This window comes from Pelobates fuscus, chromosome 2 (assembly GCF_036172605.1).
Source record: "Pelobates fuscus isolate aPelFus1 chromosome 2, aPelFus1.pri, whole genome shotgun sequence".
Classification (NCBI taxonomy): Eukaryota; Metazoa; Chordata; class Amphibia; order Anura; family Pelobatidae; genus Pelobates; species Pelobates fuscus.
Genome location: NC_086318.1, coordinates 155,509,750 through 155,527,901, shown reverse-complemented (window position 1 = coordinate 155,527,901; position 18,152 = coordinate 155,509,750). Strand labels below are relative to the sequence as shown.

Here is an 18,152-nt window from a genome sequence, read left to right as displayed (position 1 = left end):
ACTTTGCACTAATTGCACTTTTTGGTTTGTGTACACGCAGGTTGTTTTTCCTGCACTTTTTATACCATGACTTGTCTGCTTTTGCAGAGGACATTGCAATGTCAGTACAGTTGTATTAAAATATATAATAAAGCTGTGTATTTAAAAAAAGAAAAATAGCAGTGTTTACTTAAAATGTAATACTGTAACCCATTTTTATCTATAAACAAACCTACCTTCAAAACATAATTGAATGTTATGCATAACTAGCAAAGGCAACAGTGTAGTTTTATATATGTCTTTCTGGATTTCTTTGAAAAGAAAAAAAGGGGGAAAATAAAAATTCTATATAGAAATATATATATATATATATATATATATATATATATATATATATATATTTATATATATATATATATATATATATTTATATATATATATTTATATATATATATATATTTATTTAATTCTTTATTTTTGCAGTGCGTATATTAGTCACAGGCATACATATGGTACCCCAACAGCATTCCATATGCAGGTTTCAAGACATTAGTTACAGTGGGGGGTAGATAGACAATGCACTTTTTTTATTTTTTGTACATATCACGTAAAGATAGCAAGCTAATAGGAGTCGCTTTGTGGCACAACATGCGAGGTTAGAATTGCGAGTAGTTATATACTAAACAGGCTTAACAGTATAAGTCTAGAGTATCTGTTAGAACTAATGGCAAAGCTAGTGTGGAAACACATAGTAGGGTAGACTTTCTGAACTGCCCCGGCAGGCGTTCTAAATGTGATTTTGCATATAATCAACCAGTGCACAATTTAGCTTATAACAATAAAGGAAAGAGTGCGAAGATAAGGCCCGTTAGTAGAGACATGTTCAGACATATTCAGCTTACGGTCTAAAATGCCAATATAAGTCAATGCACGCTGTAGAAATAAATGCTTAACTGAGAGAAACAAAAACATAAACTTGGCATATAGGGCGTATAGGGCATATAAGCCATTGGGTTTCCGCTTGTCTACATAATAATAATAATGAAATTGAATGCAATCTGTGTATCACGCTGGTAAGATAGAGAACTGGCTGATACCCTGGTTGCATTGGGTTGCTTGTGGCGTTCAGCCTATGCCGCATAGAGTCCATGTAAAGCGTTGTCGCCCGGTACCAGTCTCTGTGTCCCCCTCCTGCTCTTTCCGTGTGCAGTGTATAGGCAGAATGGGATGTGATCTCCGTGTGCCGTTGGGCTTACGCACCCATGCGGCTTAAGGGGACTGTCTCTGGCTTGTGCCGTACTCGCTGGGGAAGTCTGGAGCTCTGCGGTCAAGGTGGGTAGAGATGTCCGCGCTGGTGGTCTGGTCGGTAATGCATTGCCCGCCGCTGTGGCTTCTTGTGCCTTCTCCTGTTGATGGTCGTGTTGGGGGCGGGGGGGGGGTTTCTTACCGCTTCTTTTTACAGGATGGCCCCCGGAAGCTGCTGGGCTTCCCGCCGGCTTATATGGTGGCTATCTGGATTGTTCGCCCTCAGGAGATCAGTGTGGTATCTCTGCAAGACTAGCTTCCAACTTGGCCCAGAAGCTTGCAAAGATCGCGTCCAAGTGCTCCAGCACATGTTCGGCGGCCCCTCCTCGTGCCTCCATGGGCTGATGCAGGCATGTTTTGTTGGGGCTTATGCATGGTCGCCATTTTAGGTGATACGGCCTCGTGCAGGCTTTGTGGAGCGGTAATCGCTTAGGGTTGGTATAGGCGCCAGCCAGTGGATACCGGGATGACCCCCGCCGGTGAGGGGAAAGGGATAGTTTTATTCCCGGGTCCCCTTGATTTGTCCAAGGTGCCTGGGGAGCGGACGTCTCCCCAAGCTCAGGCTTGTGCAGGCCGCAAGTCGCTAGCAGTACGTCTTGCAGTCTGGTTGTGGGGCAACCCGGGTATAAATCTCGCTCCAGCACCCTATATTCTCGGTCTCCTTCTCTCTAATCGTTATATTTATCAGGTTTTAATACCTAATAGGTTACACATCACTTTAGCTAACACTATCACAATCACCATGACTGGCTTTCTCTCTAATAGACAAGATTTTAATACCTGGTGTAGAGATGCAGAGAAGGTTTTCTCTAATGAGACACTAACCACAGAACAATCCCCTCTGGACATCAATCAGTCATTTAACCTTATGACTAAACTATACAAACAACAAATTCGGACATGCTGGGAGGTCTCATCATTAGAAAACTATATAAAAAAAGAGATGATCCCAAGGGGCCTAAGAGTTAGGAACATACCAACAGCATACACTGATAACCCTGACTTCATGAAGGAATGGGAATTAGCGGCAGGGTGCTGCTCAAAAAAATTTATGGAGATCATCTGTTCCTTTGAAAAAAACAAACTAGAAAGTACTAATCAGAAACTGGGGGAAGAAATTGAGAGGCTTAAACAGTTTAAGGATGAAGCCACTTTTCCCAGTCTAGAGAATAAACTGAAATTCAATTTGGACAGATACCAAGAATCCGTTAAGTTCAGAAAGCATCAGAAGTTCATTAGGGACTCTCGAGATTACCAAACAGGTAACATTTACACATTCCCGAACCGACGCTATAGACAGAACTCTGAAAACAATCTCACTTCTGAATATGACTCATCCGACACTGACTCCAACCCAGCCCCCTTGAACTCACAAACATTGGGAGCGACATCTAGCGATGCTAGCAATCCACGAAGTATTCTAAAAAAGGGGGTGGATTTTTTAGAAATAGGACATCAGGAGGAATACCCGAATTACCGGACTCGCTACCAATCGAGAAACCGGGAGGGGAGAGACGGGAGACGGGGGAGAGAGGAAGAAGGAGACGTTACTAATGAATACACCCACCTCTGCCCCCACCAGCACCACAAACCTCCAGGTGGTCAATCTCTCAGCCTTTAGACTTGAGACATTCCACCATAAGGTACTGGAAAAGGGCCTCTCATTTGTCCCAACCCCCACTTTCGATAGATTCATCTGGGCCAAAGACCTACACCTGTTCGTGAGAAAATTGGCACTGCACAAATTTCACGAACTCAACAAAGAGAAAAGGGCTAGATCCCTTGGTCTCTCGGTTGGAGATGTAGAATGCCTGAACAACCTTGTGGCCCTTCTGGATGATAATGACATCAGACTGTCCCCTAGATATACAGAACTAAAACCTAGGAGCCGTTTCACCCCCAACTTCTCAGCTTTCAGGAATATTGATCTTTTCCTTGAAGCTATGAAACATGAGATTGACAACATTGAAACAACTAACTTCTCCTCCCTTCCCAATGAAAACCTATCCCGTCTAGAACAGAAGGCTTTAAAATCCCTTAGAGACAACGACACTATTGTCATTAAGCAGGCAGACAAGGGGGGGAACGTGGTCCTGATGGATAAACCTGACTATGAGAAAATGGTACTCACGGTCCTTAACGATAGGGACACTTACACGGTCCTCCACTCTGACCCGACTAATGCTTTTCTTAAGAGCTATAAAGAGATTCTGGATGGGGGGCGCAGTGAAGGTTTGCTGTCTAACGAGGAATATAGTTTTATCCTCAACCCTTGCCCAAAGACAGCAACCTTCTACTGCCTCCCCAAAATCCATAAATCTCTCCAGAGCCCACCCGGCCGCCCCATAGTTTCGGGGATTGACAACCTTACACAAAACGGGAGCCTCTACATTGACCATATTCTCAGGCCATTTGTAGAGGGTCTCCCGTCCTATATCAGGGATACGAAGCAGGCCTTACACCTTCTCGCTGACTTACAGATCTTACCTACGTCCAAACTCTGTAGCCTCGACGTTGAGGCACTGTATTCATCTATCCCACACCAAAGAGGTTTGGAACATAGCAGACATTTCTTAAACAAAAGGGGCACGGAACACCAGGCACACACAGATTTCACTATTAATCTCCTTGAATTCATCCTAAAACATAACTTTTTCTTGTTCAATAAGAAGTTCTACCACCAGGTGAGAGGTACGGCGATGGGCACGGCTTGTGCCCCATCTCATGCCAACCTCCACCTGGGTTGGTGGGAGGAACAGATCAGGACCAACAGCACATTATCACCTTTCATGTCCAAAATTTCATCATGGTACAGGTACATTGATGATGTCCTGATGATCTGGCAAGGTGACTTGGATGAATTCAATCAATTTGTGGCACTCCTCAACACCAACGAGGACAACCTCAGATTCACTTCGGAATTTGGGGGCCCCTCCCTGAATTTTCTAGACCTGTCAATCTCGATCTGTGGGGACGGCTCCGTTAAAACAACCCTTTTCCGGAAACCATCCGCATCTAATTCCCTCCTCAAATGGGATAGCCACCACCCGAGGTCCCTAAAACAGGGCATTCCAACAGGCCAGTACCTCAGACTCCGACGGAACTGCTCAGACATAGGGGACTTCCAATTTAAAGCTAAAGCCCTACGGCAACAATTCAGGGAAAAGGGCTACCCCAACAAGTGCCTAAAAAGAGCCTATAAAAGAGCCCTTCTGACAGACAGGGCAGAACTTCTGTCAGACTCGCCCAATGCTAACCGAAACACAAACAAAATCATTAGGATGATTGGCACATTTGACACTGGATGGAACGACATAAACGAGTCCCTTCAAAAATTTTGGCCCATCCTTTTGAAGGATCCTCACTTGAAAGAAGTACTAAGTCCACGGGTCACCATTACTGCCAGACGGGGCAAAAATCTTCGGGACATGCTATCCCCCAGTCACTATACTGATAAACAGAACTCTCAGTTGTCATGGCTGGGGCGACAGATCCCAGTGGGCACCTTCCAATGTGGAAGATGTGTAGCGTGCAAATTTATCCTAAGGGAGTCTAAGAAGGTTTGGGACAGCGAGAAAAAGCAATCTTTCCAGATTGCACATTGCTTCAATTGCAACACAGCAGGGGTGGTATATCTCCTCCTGTGTAGTTGCAAGCTGATGTACGTGGGTAAGACTTTTAGGCCCTTCAAGGAACGCATTAAAGAGCATGCGCGATGCACCAAGAACCGGGTAGAGACTCCGATCTCGAGACATCTTAAGGAGCATCATGATGGCTCATCCAAAAACATACGGTTCTGTGGTCTCGAGCTAGTGAAACGCGAGCCGAGACGAGGCGATTTTGACAAGTCTTTGCGCCAAAGAGAGTGCAGGTGGATCTATAAGCTTAATACCCTGCATCCAAAAGGCTTGAACGAAGGCTTCTCTTTCGCCCCCTACATTTGAAATATATTACCACCGGGCAGTCCCCAATCATGAGACATGTCCAACATTTATTATTCTTTTTACACACTAGACCCCTTTTTCACCTAAATGGCTAGTGCCCTTTGTCTGTTTAGAAGGTTCACACCTATGTACTCTTCTTTTTCCCCCTCCTCCTTTTTGATTTATTCTTTATCTCTTGTCTTTTACTACTCTTCATGGCCACTCTATTCGGTGTATTTTGCACAAAATGTGATGATATAAGGTATTTATGGATTTATGGATAGTATATCTGCCTAAATTTAAACCTACCAACTCATCTACTACCCCACTGGGAACTGAACGAATCTCGTGCCCACCGTCCTTTAAACCCATATAGGGTGGACTATATACGCTCCTTTCCCCTTGACTGACAGAAAGCACTACCAGCCATCTGAGTACATCCCCACATATCCGATACATTCGGGGGACTATACAGGATATGGCTGTTAAGCAGCCTATGTCACTATTTCCAAATGCTACTTCCGATGACTGTCAGCATCTGGTGGAATAGTAACCTATGGCCACCTTCTGAAATAATAACAGTCAAGAGGATATATGGGAACTATACATCTATCTGGGACTCTATTAGTTAAAATACACATCTAATTAGGTTTCACAGACTCATAAGCACTATGTGACCCCCCCCCCCCCCCCCCTTCTTGAGATGTTTGTAGCCCTTTTTCATCTCTACAGTATATGATGGGGACCAGATAGGATTATGCTGGTGTGAGGGGCGGGTTTATGCGAGAGACTGACAATCCACTGTCAGCCCGCCCCCCACGTGGGACAGTTTACATCGACTCCTCCCCTCGTTCCCCTATTGGCCTGCAGTCCATTCCCGGAAGCCGGGAACATGACGCAGTACCGTGGGCGGGGCCTACGCCGACGATTGGCGGGCGGGTCCCCACGAGGCGGGCTTCGTCAACTTTCAAATACGGACAGGTAGGCAGACCTTCTCAGCTCTTGACAAAGGCGTTGTTACGCCGAAACGCGCGTCGAGCATTTTAGAATGCCGATGCATTCTTTCTAAAATTATTATTTTTTTTTTTTTTGTTTTGCCTTGTTTTGTTTTTTAGTTTTGGTTGTTCGTTTATTTATTTTCGTTTTGATGCTCGCTTAGGGTTCGTTTGGGCAGTGTGGGGGTTAAACGATAGGGATAGCCTTGAGGCTGCCTCGAAGCAGCAGGTAGTGTACTTTTTTACCCTGTGTTTATGGGAGACAGTTAGTAAGTGCAGGGCTTTGCAGGTTGCGGATTGGGCATTGTTTGGAGACTTTCCCTTTTGGCAATAAGCTATATTTACATGCATATCTCTTTATGCTCAGTTTTGCACCTCTCCTATATTAACCCTCTGCATAGGTCTATCTTTTAGCCTGCACTGGTAACTACTGTACTCCCTTTAGGGGTACCATCACTACCAAGGCTTACTTTACATTTATATTTATACCTCTATCGTGAATACCCCCCTGCCCTTTTACCCGATTTCTGGCAGTACTTATTGGCTGAGACCAGATCTCGGGAAGGTTCAGTTCCTAAGCCTGACACTACACTTGCAATCAATATACTCTTTAGTGACCCGTTTTCTGGTCCTCAGCACTTTGCAACTGTGTTGGCTCTAGTGAGCATCTCAGAATGCCGATGCATTCCCACTAATATTTTTCTTTTACTATTTGATGCTCTTTTGAGGATTTGATTGGGCAGTGTGGGGGTTAAACGATAGAGATAGCCTTTAGGCTGCCTTGAAGCAGCAGGTAGTGTAACTTCTTTACCCTGTGTCTATGGGAGACAGTTAGTAAGTGCAGGGCTTTTCAGGCTGCGGATTGGGCATTGTTTGGAAGCCTTCCCTTTTGGTAATAAGCTACATTTACATGCATACCCTCTTATGCTCAGGTTGGCACTTCTCCTATACTAACCCTCTGCATAGGTCTACCTCTTAGCCTGCACTGGTAACTACTGTACTCCCTTCAGGGGTACCATCACTACCTAGGCTTACTCTATATTTATATTTATACCTCTATCTTGAATACCCCCCTGCCCTTCTACCAGATTTCTGGCAGTACTTACTGGCTGAGACCAGATCTCTGGTAGGTTTATTTCCTAAGCCTGACACTACATTTGCAATTATTAAAAAATAATTTTTTTTAGTGACCTGTTTCTCGGTCCTCAGCACTTTGCAATTGTGTTGGCCCTAGTGAGCATTTCAGAATGCCGATGCATTCCCACTAATATTTTTCCTTTAATATTATTATTTTGTTTTTTCTCCGGGAAAACTCCACCCTCCTGGCAATAAATAGAGCCAGTTTTATACCTCACTATTATGAATATAAGTTGTCTTATTAAAGGTTGAATACCCACGTCTTCTTCCATAACAAACATAAAAAGGTTTTTGTTTTAAAAGTCACGCTTTCCTTTTTCCCCACAAATACCATTACCAAAGGGGCACAGATCATCGAATGAGCAATCTCCCACCTTCACATAGCTTTATGTGTGGTGGTCATTTTGCCCATTCTCTCATTTATCCTGTTCTTGCCTCTGGGGTTAAGCCCCCTGTACCCCTTGTAACCACGTCAGAGCTGGGGCAGCTGGTTCCCTCCAGCACCCTATATTCTCTGTCTCCTTCTCTCTAATCGTTATAAATCTCGCTTTGTTTGGGCCTGCTGCAGGAGCTCTTGCAGAGCACGTCTGGCTGCCTTAGCTGTCAGGCTCCGCCCCCCCCCCCCATAGAAATATTTTGATCAGCTTTGAAGGTTTACTCTTGTCTTGCAATTATGTAAAATATGTAAAATAAATGTGTGCATAAACCTTTTGTAACTTAAAGTAGATATGATAAAAAGCTATAAACAAAATTTGGTTAATACCCTGTTCTGGGCATTTGTAACAAATCCAGTTGCATTTTCTGAAATGTAAATTCACAGAATACTAGCACAACACAAACCATGATTAGGTCTGTATAAGGCCATAATGCTTTAATGCCTCTCAGCAGTAGGATACAGGTTGAGCATTATAGGCAGTTATACAGCGCAGAATGTGTGGAACATGATTGTTGATAGTTCCTTTTTTCCACTATGTGAAACAGAGTGAAAATTAAGCCCTTATTTCAAGTTGGGGATGAACGATGTTCTAAATGAATTTTCCTCATTACTGCAGTATAAAAATGATTTATCTATTTTTTTTTTTTTATTCTAGAAATTCGAGAGACCGAAAGGAAGATTCTAGAGCGAGCAGGATATTTCCAGAGTATTACAGTGGGAATAGCTCCCATTGTGGTGGTTATTGCCAGTGTGGTGACCTTTTCTGTGCACATGATGCTTGGATATGATCTTACTGCAGCCCAGGTAAGGAAGAATTGTACACAAGTATTGCTGAGTGACGAAAAATAAATTAATGTACTCATTACTTATATAGAATAAGAAAACAAAATTTACTAATGGCCCCTTAAAGTGTAAGGAAGACATTAATAGACTTTGTATATCTTATTTATACTTGGGTGGACTGTTCATTCATACATACATTATATGTATTCAAATTGGGCTTCCTAAGTTAGTCGTGGCAGTATTGGTTCTTGATGACTAGAAGCAGCAAAAAAAAAAAAAAAACAAGACATAGGTTACACTCTGTAATAATGATGGTGTTGATTTATTAAGGCACAAAACAGCACCCCAGAGGCTAATCCTGCATGATTAAGACTCTGTGAAGCCAAAACTTTGCTTGTTTTATAATAAATAAAATAAATTGACACCATCATTATAGTAGAGTGTAGCCTGTGTCTTTAGTTTTTTTCTGTTGCTGGCACAGATCAGCGGTGTCTGTTTACATAGAGCACATCTGTGGTTGATGGCCAGCTCATTGGGCGGAACCTAGAGATTGTTTTTGATCTAATGAAAAGAAGCACTCCGTTAACCCGTGGGCCATAATATTCCAAAATTGTTTTCCCAGTGCATATTTAATGTTTTTTAAATGATCCTAGCAATGTTTAAGTTCCATGTTCTTTTCCATTTTGGTTAAAAATGGGAACCAAGGTGACTACAGGTTTTATTTTCTTGTCTTACATTGTAAAAATTCTTAACTGTGAATTTTGACCAGAGTGCTGTTTAAGTAATTCCTCCTATTGTGGTTTATTGGTAAAGTACTTTTCTATTTCTTAAAGGCATTCACAGTTGTCACAGTCTTCAATTCCATGACGTTTGCCCTTAAAGTGACTCCTTTTTCCGTGAAGTCTCTGTCAGAGGCTTCAGTATCCATGGAGCGTTTCAAGGTAAGCAGTGGTGGTGTGACCTGATCACAATGTGAGTTTGCATGTTGGTCGATGTGGTACCTACCCTGGGAATGTTGGCTTTTATTTCTGGGCCAAATGTTTTTTTTTTTTCTTTTTTTTTCATTTTTCTTAATTTTAGGATTATTTTTGGGCAGTATTGCATGGCTTCTTTCATTAGCAATCACTGGGTTTCATGTTATGCAGAATATTGTTTTTCCTAACAAGATTGTTTGTATGGGGCTGCACATGACTGGCTGCCTAATCCAGAGCTACCCATTTAAGATACAATGTAGGTTGGATACTTTCACTTCAGTTGTGTCTCTATGATTTCATGTTTTTGTGCTTAACCAGTCTTTAGGTTTATGTACCTAGCATTATGTCATGCCACTAAAAATAACAGTGGAGCAGGCAGAGGGACGTGGGCTGCTGTGAAGGTAACGTAGGCCCAAAAGAGCATACCAACTCTTAAATAAATCGTTAACAGCAAGTTGTATGTATTTTTTTCAGGTCTAGCTAATGAAACCGGTGCTTCAAGCGGCACAGATTGGTCTCTGGTTGTCACCTGTAATAGTTGTTAGTGCTCTGAGTTGGATGGTTCAAGTTTCTTAAAGCTACTAACATATTGTTATTTCACTTGATGTAGATGATGCTACTGGTTATTTTACTAATATGATTCTGTTACCTCTGTTTTTGTAGAGGGAAAACAATTCCAATTTGTAATAAGAGTTGTAACTGGTTTTATTTATCTTGAGGATTCATGTGACTGGACCATTTTCAGCTACTTCTCGAATTTAGTTTTTGGTTTTTCTTTTTTCTCCAAGGTCTGAGTTGTGCTGTAACTACTTGTAAAACTATTAACCCCTGTGTATCATGGGATGAGCTCTTATACGTCTTAGAGCTGTACATTTGAGTTCTGCCAAGAGTAGATTTAATGGCATTTTTAATGAGGGTAGCTCAGCATTTTTATACCAGTAAATAGAACACCCTGTGTGCTAAGAGGTATGTTTGAGATAACTGGGTGTTTGATACTTCATTATCTGCTGGTGCTACTGGTGGTCCACATTGGGAGGGGGTGGTGTTTGTAATATTGATAATGTTCCAGGTCCTCCGCTATCTCGAGGTTAGTTGACTCTAATGAGCTACCTTTTGCTCCGCAGCAGCTTCCTTCCACTATATAGCCTGATGTTTTTGCTTCCTGCGTGCCCTAGACCTGACCTGCTGTCTCATCTTTGCACCTCTCTCACAACCTCCTATCAGAGTTTATTTCTAATGGAAGAGGTTCACATGGTAAAGAAAAAGCCATCCAGCCCAAACATCATCATAGAGCTGAAAAATGCCACATTGGCATGGGATTCTTCCCATGCCAGCACCCAGTGCTCACCGAAGGCTACCCCCAAAATGAAAAAAGAGAAGAAGGGGGCTAAAGGAAAGAAAGAGAAGGACAATTTGCAGAACGAGGGGCCACAGGCTGTTCTGGCAGAACAGAAAGGACATCTTCTGGTGGATAATGATGAGCAACCCAGCCCTGATGAAGAATGTAAAGACCTTCAGCTATCAAATGTGAGGCTGCAAAGGACTCTTTACAACATTGAATTGGACATAGAGAAGGTGAGCGTTTTGGGGGAATTTTATATGCTGGCCAATCTTGCATGCGTGAGAGGGAGAATACAATAAGCAATTACTATACTTGGAAGATTCCAAGTGCTATGCAATTTATTAATACTGGTTTAAATAAAATGGGGACCTTTTTTCTCTCACATATATTCTATATATGAGATACATTTTAGAAAGGGAGTACAACTTCTTTGGGATTTATTTGAAACTGTCTGTTTTCTAGGGTAAACTGATTGGAATATGTGGCAGTGTAGGAAGTGGAAAAACGTCTCTTGTCGCCGCCATTCTCGGGCAGGTATGTTTTTAGCATATTTAATGTGTTTGTTAAATTTATACCATATGTGTTACTTGGGAAATAAATTTGAGCTTGCGGAGTTTGAAATTCTTATTTCGCCATCTTGTCTATTTTGATTCTGTGAACCTATGATCCAGTTTAGTCAACACTTCTCTTCTATTAACACTGTATGTAAAAATCGAAGTTAGGGCTTTTAACATATCAATGTTTATGATCTGATAAGTCGGTGAGCTATAGATCAGCTGGTAAAACTTTCAACTGTAGTACTTTTTCATGCTTTATTCTTGGCAGAGCGCATTCTGACTTTTATCCTTTAAACGTTAAAGGAGCACTATAGTAACCAGAACAACTACAGCTCATTGTATAGTATAGCCAATCCCTGCAGACATTTTCATGCAAACAGTGTTTACATTAAAGCCTAGGGACACTTCCAGTGACTAGTCCTCGGATGGCCGCCGGGTCAGTGCTGCACTGTGCAGCACTGTTGTTCAACGTCTCCACGTTATCCCTGGAGACGCTGAACTTTACTCATAGAGATGTATTGATTCAATGCATCTTTATGAGAAAATGCGAATTGGCCTGGCTGACCGCCCTCGCCCCGCCTCCTTGGCGATCTCATCCAATATTAACCCTTTCTAACTCATGTAGCGTGAGGTAGTATCATTCAAAAAATAAAATGTAAAAAATAAATACATATTACCTACTGTGAACCTTCCCTTTTGTCCATCAGGCTTCTCGTTGACTAGCTTTGTCAATGCATGCGTGCAACTGACCAACTATATACTTCACAATGAATTTTATTACAGTTCATAGAGAAATGAATGAGAGGCATGAATGATCAGCAAGTTGAGTGTTGTTCTGCTCAGTTCGCGGATTGTGCCTGCCTCCATACACAAACTCAGCAGATTGATGTATTTGCAGGCATGCTCTCGTCAAGCACTCTGCAATTAGTATAGGCTTAAACTATAGTTCAAACCAATAGAGTTAGGAAATCCTCTGTGGGTGTCTGAGCGCTAGGAGTCCACTTACTTTGAAAATCAACACTTTCTTTTAAAATCGCAGATAAATCCAAAGGCCACTACTCCATACTAATTCTTCTTGATCTCTGCTGCCTTTGACACCGTTGATCATGCTTTACTTCTTCAAACTCTTCAATAATTCGGTCTCTGTGACTCTGTCCTCTTGTGGTTTTCTTCCTATCTCTCCCAAAGCTCATTCAGTGTCTCCTTTTCTAATGATACCTCCTCCCTTTGTCCTGTCTCGGTTGGAGTCCCCCCAAGGCTCTGTCCTTGGTCCCCTTCTATTCTCTCTTTATACTGCCTCTCTTGGCAAACTTATTAAAGCATTTGGATTCCAATACCACGTGTACGCTGATGACACCCAGATATATCTTCTCCCTGGTCCTCTCCCCTGCTGTCCTGCAACATGTCACTGCTTGCCTTTCTTCCATCTCTGACTGGATATCCTCCTGCTTTTTGAAACTCAGTCTTTCTAAAGCTGAGCTCCTTGTCTTTCCTCCTCCTAATACTGATCCTTCTCTTTCGCTCTCCCTTCAAGTTAGTGGTATCCACATCAGTCCGTCCTTGTAAGCGCCATGTCTTGGCGTCATACTTTATTCTGGCCTCACCTTTGAGCCTCACATCCGGTAGGTTACCAAATCATGTAGATTCCAGCTTAAAAACATGGCCTGTATCCGCCCCTTTCTTACACAAGATGCTACCAAGGAGCTTGTCCATGCTCTTGTAATTTCCCGCATGGATTATTGTAACACCCTCCTAATTGGTCTTCCCAAAAACCGTATTGTCCCGCTACAGTCTGTAATCAATGCTGCCACCAGAATGATTTTTCCTCTCTAGTCGGTCCTCTCACACCTCGCCTCTCTGTCAGTCCTTACATTGGCTTCCTGCATCCTATAGGAGTCAATTCAAAGTGCTAACCAATACCTATAAATTGACCAATTCTAGCCCCTCTTATATCTCTTCACTGATCTATAGGTATGCCCCTTCTCGGTCTCTCCGCTCTGCCCATGACCTTCTCCTGTCCGCTACTCGCACCTGTACGGCCAACTCACGCTTGCAAAGCTTCTCGCGGGCGGCTCCCTTCCTATGGAACAGCCTGCCTACCGCCATCAGACTCTCCCCTAGTCTTCAATTGTTTAAAAAGTGCCTTAAAACTAATCTCTTTAGGAAAGCTTATGGCCTTCCAGAGTAACCTCTACCTTACATACCTGTTTCTTGCTCTGTCCTAAAGGGCAGCACTCTACTCTCTCCTTCAGCTCTGCTTCACTCCCACCTTATTTGATTGTTATTTCCTGTCCTAAAGTGTTTTACACCCACTTACTATAAACTGTAAGCTCATTTGAGCAGGGTCATAGTTACATAGTTACATAGTTAGATAGCTGAAAAGAGACTTGCGTCCATCAAGTTCAGCCTTCCTCACACCTGTTTTTTGCTGTTGATCCAAAAGAGAAAAAAAAAAGAAAAAAAAAAAAAAAAAAACCCCAGTTTGAAGCACAATTTTGCAACAAGCTAGGACAAAAAATTCCTTATTGACCCCAGAATGGCAGAATGGGTCCTCTTCAACCTATCGTTCCTGTAGGTTTTCTTGTAATTGTCCTATTTATAGTCAAATCCCCCCTCTAATAATATTCTAAAGTTCTACGGAATCTGTTGGCGCTATATAAATGGCAATAATAATATAAATATATTGCACAGGGTCAGGCAATTTGACCCTAAAGCATGTTAAATCAAAGGGTAGTGTTGCACATAGGTAAAGTAAGAGTCACTGCTGTCACTCTGGAGCGCAGTGGAAGGGATCTGCAGTCCCTGAAAACAAAGTCAAAGCTAGTAATCCGTAGGTTTCACAGTGTGGTGCAATAAAGGGAAGGTTTATTTGGATCAGAGAACAGATTTATATGATCCAAGTAAACCTTACTTTTGTTGATCTATACCAGGATGTCCATAGATTACAAATTTTGACCATAATGCACTTCAACAAGCTTAATGTACTTTAGGGGGACTGGAGTCTTCCTTAAATGCTTTTGTTTATCTCTCTTATCTGGAAATCTCTGTGTGTGAATGGATGGTAATTCTTTGTCTGTTGCAGATGACCCTTCTGGAGGGTAGCGTTGCTGTCAATGGCACATTTGCATACGTTGCTCAGCAGGCATGGATACTGAATGCCTCTTTCCGGGATAATATCCTATTTGGAAAGGATTTTGAAGAGGAAAGGTAAATGAGCAGACATAAATTTTGTGTTTTCTATTTATTTATTTATTTATTTGCATTTTACATAGTGTAAGGCATTTAAATTGCAGTGCATAAAAGATTGCCCTTTGTCACGTCAGAAAGGAAGATAAAGGGAAAATAGCTTACCTTCAGGGGCTAATGAAAATACAATAACAAACTGTTTTAATGTACACTTGTAAAATATAGTATGAAAAAAATATAAAATATTAAAATTGTAAATAGGGGGGTGGGTGGAGGAGTCTGTCCTCCCAAATTCTAGAAAAGACAATATAACTTAGGTCGGGAAAAAAAAATACTTTTTCACATGTGAGGAAATAAGTGCCTCTGCATTTTTGTCTTTGTTTTTTTCTTTAAGTTCTTATCAAATAGTTAAATAAAAACTTTTTTTTTTTTTTTTTTTTTGCATATAAGAGTAAAAGACAGTTCACATAAAATACAAAGCTAGGTAAACATTTTTTAAATAAATCTGCTGAATATGTATGCAATAAATGCACATACGGTTTAAAAATGTCTAAGGGTTATTTGCTTATAAGGTTATCTTCTCTGTGAACATTATCACTAAGCTCATTTTATGTATATGGCAAAAGACCCGATCTAAAACAAAAAGTTTGCAATTTCTAATTTGGCACAAAGTAGAGAATCTCAAAAGCTAGAATTATTTATATGTGTAGAATATAGAGTTTGCATTTGTGTGTGATAAATGTACACAAATAATTCTGTGCACAGGTCTTCCACGTATGCCTAGGGTTGTTATAAGACACTGTTTATTCCCCCTTTCTGTGATATGTTTTTCTTGTTTTAGGTATAATAATGTGTTAAGTGTTTGCTGTTTGAGACCAGACTTGGCCATACTACCCAACAGTGACTTAACAGAGGTCAGTATCATAACAAACCCTTAATAGAAATGGTAGCTGATGATTTAAAACCTCAAAATATATTTTGTGTGTGTTTTTAAAGTAATGAACATGTTCTCTCTTAACAAGAGTAAACCGTATCTGTCTGTAAACATGATTATGTACTTTTTGTAGATTGGAGAACGTGGAGCAAATCTAAGTGGAGGTCAGAGACAGAGGATCAGCCTTGCAAGGGCTCTGTACAGCGATCGCAGCATTTACATACTTGATGATCCTCTCAGTGCATTAGATGCCCATGTAGGCAATCACATCTTCAACAGCGCCATCAGAAAACACCTCAAGTCAAAAACCATCTTGTTTATCACCCACCAGCTTCAGGTAATTGAAAAAGAATTTAGTTCATAGAATAATACCATCTATCTATCTATCTAATCTATCTTGCCCTTTCTAATACTTTTCCCCACTAGTATCTTGTAGACTGTGATGAAGTGATCTATATGAAAGAAGGTTGCATCACAGAAAGGGGAACACATGAGGACCTCATCAAACTCAATGGAGAATATGCTGCAGTGTTTAATAATCTACAGCTGGGAGAGGCCCCTCACATTGAGGTAAGGTTCTAGTTTGCTACACTGTTTGTTTGTGGGCAAATCATGTAATTATTTGTATTTAAAGTATAGTATGCAAACAAATTCACTTCTTTAACCCCTTAAGGACACATGACATGTGTGACATGTCATGATTCCCTTTTATTCCATAAGTTTGGTCCTTAAGGGGTTAAGCAAAAGTGTGTTTGTATGAAGAAAAAAAAAACTTAAGGGTTTATCCCTGGCCTGCAATTACATTCTGCATGGACCAGGAAATGACTGCGATAAGACTTAAGTTGTGTATAGCTGTGCATCCACGTCAGAGAAAATATACATAGATATTTATTTACAGATATCACTCACCTTATGAAGAAATATTTGATTTTATAGCAAGGACCAGTGGGATTAATTTATTGAAATCCGCAAATGTTTTTACTCTCATGCTGCAATTCACAATTCAGGTTGCAGACCCATTGCACATATAATAGCCTCTCATAAAAAATAAAAAAAAATATAGTAGTTTTGATGCTTAGCAATGGTCTCATGACATGTCTGAAGAGCACTTGTTTTCCTTGAAACAGATAAGCTTAAAAAAGAATGTGAGCAGTTCATTGAAAAAGCCACTGGAGAAAGGAATTAAGGCTGGATCTGTGAAGAAGGAAAAGGCTGTGAAAAAGGAAGAAGGTGTGACACATGCTGTAGATTTGATCATGAGGACAGTAGAATTGCATGGCATTAAGTGCATTCATGCACTTATCTGGGAGGTTTTCAACACACCTAGACACAATCTATTCTGATATAAACACTTAATTGTATAGATCACCCAGGTGCAGAAATATATAGCAAGTAAAAAAGGAATTTACCCCTCTTTTCTGTATGGTATAATCAAAAGGATTCCTCTCCAACCTTGTACACAATTAGGAAAAAAAAGTAAAATATACCTAAAAATACACAATGGAGAAAACTCATAGGGTAGTAACGTCCATAAAATTGACCCACACAATTTAAAGATTGCACTCACAAAATAACTGAGAATTTAGGCTCATCACAAGACTGAAACCACCAGATTTCAGTATAATAATCAGCAGTTGGAGCAAATCACGTGGAGAGAAAATGAAAAAACACAGTGCAATATGACTTAAAATATGTAATATACTTTAATGGTTACACTTACAGAATAAAAGTGCAAAAAATGTCCATCAATCAATTTCCTTGGTCCCCTGTCCAGATGGCAGAAACACAGGAGTCTGGAGTAATCAGGAACCAGGAACAAAATCAAATAAAAACCAGCAGTATGCACAATCAAATAACCAATAAAAAATGACCGCTAGCTCAACTCCTTTCGTCCAGTTAAACTGGACTTCCTCAGGAGTAAAAATAAAGTGCTTTCATGTGCAAGGATAAAGTGTTATATGCAATCTATTCTGAGTAATTTATGTTGCTTGTGGGCATGCTGTGCCTTGCTAAGTAATGTAGCACTCTTGTATTAGTTTGTCTTCGGCATTAAGTCACCAGGATGTAGACAACCGCTTGGGAAGCACAATTTGTTTTTTCTCAATATTTTAATTATTTACTGACCAGACTAAGCATTTATCTTCGTCAGTATAGCAGTAAAAGTGATTATGAGCATTTATTGCTATCACTCACCTGCATAGAATGTTTTGTGAAGGTACATGAGGTAACCAATGTAGAAAGTCTGAGAGAAAGTAAAAGAATGTTAATGTACCTGTGAGATGATTCTCATGAGATGTGTCCTTCACACAGGTCAACTCATGCAGCTGGAGGAGAAAAGCAAAGGATCAGTGCCTTGGTCAGTTTATGGCGATTACATCCAAGCAGCTGGAGGTCCTTTCGCCTTCCTCTTCATAATGACACTATTTGTGCTTAATGTGGGAAGTACTGCATTTAGCAATTGGTGGCTCAGCTACTGGATCAAACAGGGCAGTGGGGTAAGTTGTTCAAAAGTTTATCATCCCTTATTCTCCTGTTTTTGTGCCCATAGACCTATGTATGTTAAGAATCCTTGGGAGAAGGGGTTGGCCTGGTTTGTAGCCC

At 41.0% G+C, this 18,152-nt stretch overlaps 1 protein-coding gene across 1 annotated transcript in view; it reads left to right on the top strand.

The window, feature by feature from the left end:
- Positions 1 to 18,152, top strand: part of ABCC5 (ATP binding cassette subfamily C member 5) — a 113,895-nt gene that overhangs the window by 76,364 nt on the left and 19,379 nt on the right. Inside the window, exons 9-18 of the mRNA XM_063442870.1 lie at positions 8,431 to 8,579; positions 9,392 to 9,499; positions 10,757 to 11,107; positions 11,337 to 11,408; positions 14,514 to 14,638; positions 15,459 to 15,531; positions 15,685 to 15,888; positions 15,978 to 16,121; positions 16,679 to 16,781; positions 17,862 to 18,046. Coding sequence (XP_063298940.1) covers positions 8,431 to 8,579; positions 9,392 to 9,499; positions 10,757 to 11,107; positions 11,337 to 11,408; positions 14,514 to 14,638; positions 15,459 to 15,531; positions 15,685 to 15,888; positions 15,978 to 16,121; positions 16,679 to 16,781; positions 17,862 to 18,046 — 1,514 coding nt within the window. The remainder of the gene's footprint in view (positions 1 to 8,430; positions 8,580 to 9,391; positions 9,500 to 10,756; positions 11,108 to 11,336; positions 11,409 to 14,513; positions 14,639 to 15,458; positions 15,532 to 15,684; positions 15,889 to 15,977; positions 16,122 to 16,678; positions 16,782 to 17,861; positions 18,047 to 18,152) is intronic.